This window comes from Mycena indigotica, assembly GCF_014461135.1.
Source record: "Mycena indigotica strain 171206Taipei chromosome Unknown Mind.scaff0014, whole genome shotgun sequence".
NCBI classification, from domain to species: domain Eukaryota; kingdom Fungi; phylum Basidiomycota; class Agaricomycetes; order Agaricales; family Mycenaceae; genus Mycena; species Mycena indigotica.
Window position 1 is genome coordinate 941,700 of NW_023503013.1, and position 7,375 is coordinate 949,074.

At 48.4% G+C, this 7,375-nt stretch overlaps 2 protein-coding genes across 2 annotated transcripts; one reads left to right on the forward strand and one right to left on the reverse strand.

The window, feature by feature from the left end:
- Nucleotides 1–4,250: 4,250 nt before the first annotated feature.
- MIND_01311800 (uncharacterized protein) lies at nt 4,251–5,078 on the reverse strand (the record flags this gene model as incomplete). Its single annotated transcript, XM_037369573.1, has 2 exons — nt 4,251–4,561; nt 4,616–5,078. 2 exons carry the CDS (start codon nt 5,076–5,078, stop codon nt 4,251–4,253), a joined length of 774 nt encoding a protein of 257 aa, XP_037214071.1.
- An 869-nt stretch (nt 5,079–5,947) lies between these two features.
- Nucleotides 5,948–7,170, forward strand: MIND_01311900 (uncharacterized protein; the record flags this gene model as incomplete). The annotated part of the gene is made up of 5 exons (XM_037369574.1): nt 5,948–6,083; nt 6,133–6,410; nt 6,455–6,533; nt 6,580–6,770; nt 7,108–7,170. Exons 1-5 carry the CDS (start codon nt 5,981–5,983, stop codon nt 7,168–7,170), a joined length of 714 nt encoding a protein of 237 aa, XP_037214072.1. The 5' UTR covers nt 5,948–5,980.
- Nucleotides 7,171–7,375: the final 205 nt, after the last annotated feature.

Here is a 7,375-nt window from a genome sequence, read left to right on the forward strand (position 1 = left end):
CTTATGCTTAGCCAAGGTTTCAAGCACCTGGGCCACGACCTTCCGGTGTTCTTCAAGAGTTTCGGTGAAGATAAGTATATCGTCCAGGTAGACAATAACATGTCCTGCATTGATAAGATCTCGAAGAATGTCATTCATCATAGTTTGAAATGTTGCAGGAGAGTTGGTGAGTCCAAAGAACATAACAAGTGGTTCAAACAAGCCACGGTTTGTTCGAAACGCAGCTTTCCACTCGTCACCTTCCTGGATTCTCACATTGTTATATCCCCAGCGAATATCAAGCTTTGTGAAGTAATGGGCACCCTGAAGTTGGTTCACCAGTTCAGAGATTAGAGGAAGTGGATATCGATTTTTGATAGTCATTTCATTCAGTTTCCTGTAATCCTGTACTGGTCTGAGGGTCCCATCCTTTTTCTTGACAAAGAAGAATGATGATGCCATTGGTGATTTTGATGGTCGGATTCGGCCAGTTACCAAATTTTCCTCCAGGAACTCATCTAGCTTCTGTTGTTCCAGGTGAGACAGAGGATAGATCTTGCAGTCAACAGCTTGTGCTCCAGGCTTTAACTCAATAGCATGATCCCATGGTCGGCGTTCAGGAAGAGAGTCAAATGATTCCTTGGAAAAGACATCTGTGTAATGTCGGTATTGCACAGGAATCTCTGCTGAGTGTTGGTCCTTGCGAGCTTCTTCAGCCAACCGTTGAGATTGTGTCTCCTTGGCTCGAATATCAATAGCAGGTGCAAAGTCAATCAGAAGAATTGAATCTCCTTCCTCCATTAGAGGATCATTGCAACCAGTTCCATATTCAGTGCCAGTCATGTTGCATTCTGCTGGACAGCCACTGAATGTTAATTTGTGGGCTCGCCAATCAACCTTGGGATTATGCTTCAAGAGCCAGTCATATCCAATGAATACTCTTGATTTCCCCAAACCTGTCACCAAGAATCGTTGCTTCTCCTGGTGGGAGCCAATCTTCATCTGAAGTTCAACATAATGAGTGATTCTCCCCCTGGAGTTGACAGTTCCATCAGCATTTCTTGGCAGGATATGAACATCCAGCTCCTTCATCTCAAAATTCTGTGCAACTGCATAATCTCTGTCAATGCATGTTGAAGTGCAGCCAGAGTCGAGCAATGCATTCACAGAACGGACTTTGCCTGTGTCAAGCGTAGTCAAAGAGATAGGAAGCATGAATTCATGCCGGTTCCTGTGCTTGTAGAACTCCTTGAGATCTTGTGACAGCTTATCAGGTTTCGTAGTGTGCTGGTTAAGTGCAGCTTGTCGAATGCGTGTGGTGGATGGAATTCGTGTTCGTTTATATACTGGAATTGGCGCTTCCTCCTTATCCAAGGATTGAGCCATCGGAGTCTTCTTGCTCCCCTTTTGTTCTTGAGGTTTCATTCTAGTTGTCGAGGCAGCAAGTCTGCCACGGGCCTTGCGTTTGGAATGGATATGGAATTTGAAATGGTATTAGGTGGGGAATTAGGAGATGAATCGGTATTATCAACAAGATCTGTATCTGTTAGTTGTTCAAGAATTGTATATCTTCCAAACTTCTGCTCAGCTACCTTGGCCATTGGCACTGAGCGCTTCAAAAACCCCGTTCTCTCAGCTTTGTAGCGAGAGTCTGCAGAACTTCACTGCCAGTGTCCAAGCCATCAATCTCAGCGCAAAGCGCTCGAAGATTGAATCCTTGCTTGTGGGGTTCACTGCAGTTTCTGCTCAAATGTCCAATCTTGCCGCAATTATAACAAGTGAAAGGCTTTCCTTTTTGCCTTTGCTTGTCCACATCCATGGGTACCACTTGGTCTTGAACTGACTGAGAGGTTTTCTGAGTCAAGCCCACTGGCGTAGGAGTAAACCCACGGGGAGTATGATGTACTGCTCGTGGTTTGTGTACCGAGATGTAACTTGTCGATTGCGTCGAATCTTGCTTCGCTGCAGATTTCCATCAATCTGTAGCAATCGTTCCTTGAAGAGCTTGTATGTGGAAGGCAGGACATCCCCTCCAACATACATCTGACTGATGATATCTTCATTCACATTGTCCTCTAGAAGTTCCACCAGGAAGGCATCATAGTTACCACCCTCTGCATGGGGTGAGTAACCAGCCTGTTCTGCATGAATTTCAAACTGTTGCAAGAATTCAACAAGTGACATACGCCCCTGGCGATTACTTGTTAATTTCAGATGAGCAATCTGTGAGAGGTTCTTATCCTCAAAGGCAGATTCTAGCTCAGTGATGAGTTCTGCAAAAGTATAGGAGGTGCGAAGAGTACCATCTGGATTCAGAGTACGCTTCTTCCAGTTGCGGACCCAATCAGCTGCTACACAGTCTGAACCATCTGCCTTTCGAAGAAAGGATACTGTGAAGAAGATCCGCTTCTTCTCAGTATTCAGTTCACTGTCGTAAGCACCGATATAGGTAGTGAGAGTGTCGTAAAAGTTGTTCCACTTGGCTGGAGTGCCATCGAAGAACGAGGGAGTAGAGGCGAGAATGACTTTGGTAGTCATAGTGGTATGATGAGGGTGGCGGAGTAGAGGTAAGGGATAGGGGTAGTGGTTGATAGTTGGTGGTTGTTGGTAGTTGTTGGTACGAGGGTACGAAGGTAGTCCTTTTATTATGTCACAAACAGAGCTTGATCAAATGATGGGTCAACTGAATGAGTGATCAAGTGATGGCTCTGTAGAACAAAGTAAAGGGAGGATTCGTAAGATGGTAGGAGTTTGTTACTAGTGTGACAGACTCCCAAACAGAGTAGGTGTGTTTGGTGTAATCAATGAGAATAAAAGGACTAGGGTACAGGAGATCTAGCAGGCTACTTATATACCGTCTGCACCTGTGACGTCACATACTAGTGCAACAGGTGTCAGACTAAACTAGACTGTAAGTAGCTGTTTCACCATGGCACTTGTCACACTACTGTCAGAGTAAGGCTATGCAACAGGACATAGACATTTGACAGGAACAGTGACAAGCGGGGATGTCATCAGGGCGATGATTGGATCAAAGAGGATAGGTATGTGGTAGGAATCAACAGGGTGTGATATAATGGCAATTGGCTAAAGGGGGGGGTCCAATGAGAATTTGAAAGCAAAATTTTTTCCTTTGCTTGAAACAAAGAAATCTTTGTCTTTCTTTCCACTCCTGTTGGGTCTCCCATTAGCAAACTGCTGTTGGGTTTGCAGCCAGTATAATTTCAAGTTTCTGCGGGTAGGTTTTGTTGTGATTCAGCTTTTCACTCAGCCTGGGCACAAGGCTGTTAGGCCATTGGGTTACAATCCATTGGGGCTTGAGGCTCCAGTGCTTTACTTTATATACCACAATGGAATATATTAGAATAATCTGCAATATTCTTACTGCTTACTGATCATTATAAATCATGATCAGATAGCCTGAGGAAGACTGTGGGCTCAAACCTTAACAGGGTTTGCCAAGAAAAAATTGGAAAAGAAATTCAAAGTATATTGCCAGTTAAATGTTCCAAATTCTTAATCAGTTCAGTTTTTTTCTGGATGTTTTTTATAAATCAAAACTCCGATTTTTTCCCTAGAAAATTAAAAGGTTTTTCCTCTTACTTTTACTTGGAAAAAGGTTAATCAAAAACTACAAGTTTTCTTAGAAGAAAAGTTTCTGTTTATAAAAAATTGGGGAAAAAAACTGATAATTTGTACAATAATTTTGGTGAGTCAAAACAAAAAAAGGAAAAATTGAAATATTTCACAGCCAAACAGGTTGAAAAATACCTTGAATTTTTTCTGGCTAATTTCTTTTTACTAAGCTTTTCTTGGCAAAACCCATATGCAAAAACTTTCTTGTTCTAGTTTTTTGTCTATATATAGTTTGCCATTTCTCTTAGTAATTATTAGGTTAAAAACCTTCTTCCTTTCTGGTATTTTTCAAGCAGAAGTTGCCAGACAAAGTTTAAATTTTCACTCAGAAAACATCTATTTAAAAAAAATTAAATTTTTATCTAACTTGTTACAGAGAATAATTGAAGAAATTGTCCAGTGATTCTATCCTGATCAAGACTGGTCACTTGCTGGTCGCTATAGTCACCACATTTAACGGTCATACTTATTTACCAAATGTAGCCCACATGCAATTTTAATAGCAGTCCATCCAAATTTGGCAGTATGGAGCAAATGAATTACCAAAGCCCATACCAAACATGCACACACACATTCCTACAATATCTGCTTGATATAAGAGTAACAAAGAGAAGATAACCTGAAAAGAGGTCATTCTATGAGGGCATCGGCACTATCGCCGTCACCGCGGCTGTGGACACCGATTTCAACCCCTCAATCACGGCGGATGACACTGCCCCATCCACAGTCGCGGGGTCTCCGTGTACCGGAACGCCCCCCGACGCATGGATGTCCCTGACTAGGGAGAATAGCATGTAGTACAGGAAGCCGAGAAATACAGAGCAGGATATGATGGCGACTGCTCCGGGCCGCGGCTGGGACTGGGGCGTGCTGGGACTAGCCGCCTCGACATCGGTTGACGCCGCGGCGGGCAGTTTGGGACTGCTGATTGCATTGCTCACACTGGCTGCATCATCGGATCAGCTCGGGAAGCGGCAAGTGTAAGTAAACGCGGACGCACCACAAACGATCTCGACGACAGCGAATACCCACATGATGCGCTCGGTGTCGGCCTCCGTGGGATCGAGGAAAATTGCGACTGCAGGGAGCACGAGGCGCACCCAAAGCAGTGCGTACTGCGTTGCGTGCTCGGCGACCGGCGTGCCGGCCCGGAGCTCCAGCGCAGGAGAGCAAAGGTAGAGCACGATGATAACGGAAATGATTGCTTGTGCGAAGGCCTTGGCGGACGGCGCAAGGAGTGACGGGGCTGGTGCGGGTGGACAGACGAGCAGGTAGAAGAGACAAAGGGCGGGGAAAACGGCGAGGAGGATTTTGCAGATATTATTGGCGATGGCGGCGCGGGCTTGGCATGGTCGGGTCTCAGGTTGTCCGTACGGTGGGAGAGCCTCGTCGGACGACGCTTTCTCGAGGTCGAGATCGGGGTCGGATGTCGGAAGGAGGGTGTGGGCGTAGGGAGCGGCCATACTTATGTGAACATTGATTGATCTTCGCTGACCTTTAAAGGATTCTGAGGGGCAAGAAAGGGGAACGGCGCGGCGGTGCTGAATTCGGATGGGCGGTGCATTCATTCATTGATGCATTTGCAAAGACCCTAACTTTTAAATTCAACACTGAGGCAGTATTACCGTATTACAAACAAACAAACACCAACTTGAACCGGAGGATCGGCATCGGGCCAGGGCCGAGTTGCCGATGATCCCAAGATGCGTTGCGGGGGCCGGCCCGAGCAGTACTGTTGAATTTATGTGCCTAGGAGCTGCTAGTGCGGCAGTCCATGCTGTCGTCCTGCTTGCAGTTGCAGCCCGGGCCTTGCACGTGCACGCGGCGGCCCACATATTATTGACTATGCCTCGCCGAATGTCCAAATGCCTTCGTATTGAAAAAGTTTTAACGCCACAAAGGGCGTTCCCGACAGGATCGTCGTCTTTGCGCATGGACATTCGGCCGTGCGAAGTTCCTGCTCAACAACCTTCATGGCAAAGGTTGACGAAGTGACATCGCTTAGGAGCGGTGGCCAATGCCGCGCATGCGGGTTCTTCATGTTCATTTCCGTTTGCGCAACCGGCAGCGGGGCCGGGAAAGGTGGTATTCCAGACAAAGGGCATCCCTTTCCAGCCCAGCTCTTCCCAGCCCGTTGTTTGGATACAGGCTTTGCCAGCGGACATTGCGCGGCCCGTCGAATAAGGTGTGGGCAACGACTGGAAACGACCCACGACGCGCGCGCAAATGTGGCAATTTGTCGCGAGGGCCACTTTCCATCAGGGCGTCGCTGAGCTTGAGCATGAGCAAACGCGGGGCGCCGGGGAGGTACAGGCACACATATAGGCGAGGGGGATGGCCACTGACAAGGCCCCCACTTTCTCTAATGGACAACGCCACGAATTCGTATGCGCCGGCAGGCGATGCCTCCAACGCTCTTGTCGAGAAGTCCTTCCTGGATGGGTACGCGCTGGGAGCTGTAAGCTACGGTCAGTTTCTGAATATCGCCTCAGCTCGTCTTACCGAATAAATATCCAGGCATTCTTGTCATCCTGACATGGCAAACCCTGTACTCGTTCCTCAGTCTCCCGCGCACCAGAATGCCGTGGGGCCTCGTCCTCTGCGCATGCGGCATCTTCACGCTGGCAACAATCGGCTTTGGGAGCGCTACCAAGATCAACGAGGAGGCGTTTATCGATGACCGCGCAGCGCCGGGCGGCCCGAGCGGCTTCGAAGTTAGTTCGTTTGCCTCGGGGGTGAATATGATGGGGGTTATCGCGTATGTCGTGCTGAGCTGGCTCGCAGACGGTTTGGTGGTTGGTCAATCTTGATTTTCGTTGCTGGGGCTAAAAAACGGTAGCTGTGGCGCTTCTGGCTCATCTGGGGATCCAACTACACATACGCTGTCTTCCCAGCGCTGATGCTTCTGGGCTCGATAGGTCAGCCAACTGTTCTGGTTTGCATTCACACTTACTTTCTCCTCAGTGTCCTCCCTTGCGCTCATCGTCGCCTCTTTTCAACTCGCCGACTCCTTCTGGGCAGCACGCTCCGTCCAATTCGGCACTGCCTACTGGTCACTCTCTATTGCGCTCAACGTGCTCCTCACGCTGCTCATCACCGGCCGCATTCTCCTCATCCGCCGCCGCATCAAGCGCTCGCTCGGCCCACGCGGGCAAGTATGTAATATATTCACATGTCAGACCATACCCCCCCTTGCACGCCTCGCTCCAACGCTAAGTCGCGCTCGCTCGCCAAGTCGCGCGAGCGAGGGACCCCTCTAATATACCTCGCTGGCTCGCGCACGGACCTCAACAAAGTCACGAGATAAATTCACTGGGGGCGAAAATTTGGACTTTGGGGACTGTTTTGGACATGTCTGGTGGCTTTCTTAGGCAAAGTCATCTCTCGGGCTTTCCGGGTATGCATAGAGTGGTGTAAAAAGTCATATATTTCACCAAGTCTACCAGACATGCTAATATACCACGCGTCGCGACGCGTCTGATGCCGCCCCAGCCAGTTATCCGTCTCGCGCCGCGTCAGCTCCCAATCCAATGCCCAACTCCATCCCGCCGATAACTGCGCAACAGTGGCCAACACTGTCCCGGCAGCGTTGCTAGTCAGGGCAGCACCTTGGCCTCCGGCGGCTCGGACCTACGAAAAAATGAGTCTTGAATTGCGTCAAAATGGCGCAAAATGTACCTCAGAAATACCATCAAATTGGGGCCGAGACGTCCGTAATGACAGTAAAGAGCGCGAAAAGCGGTAGGGCGGCAACAGTTAG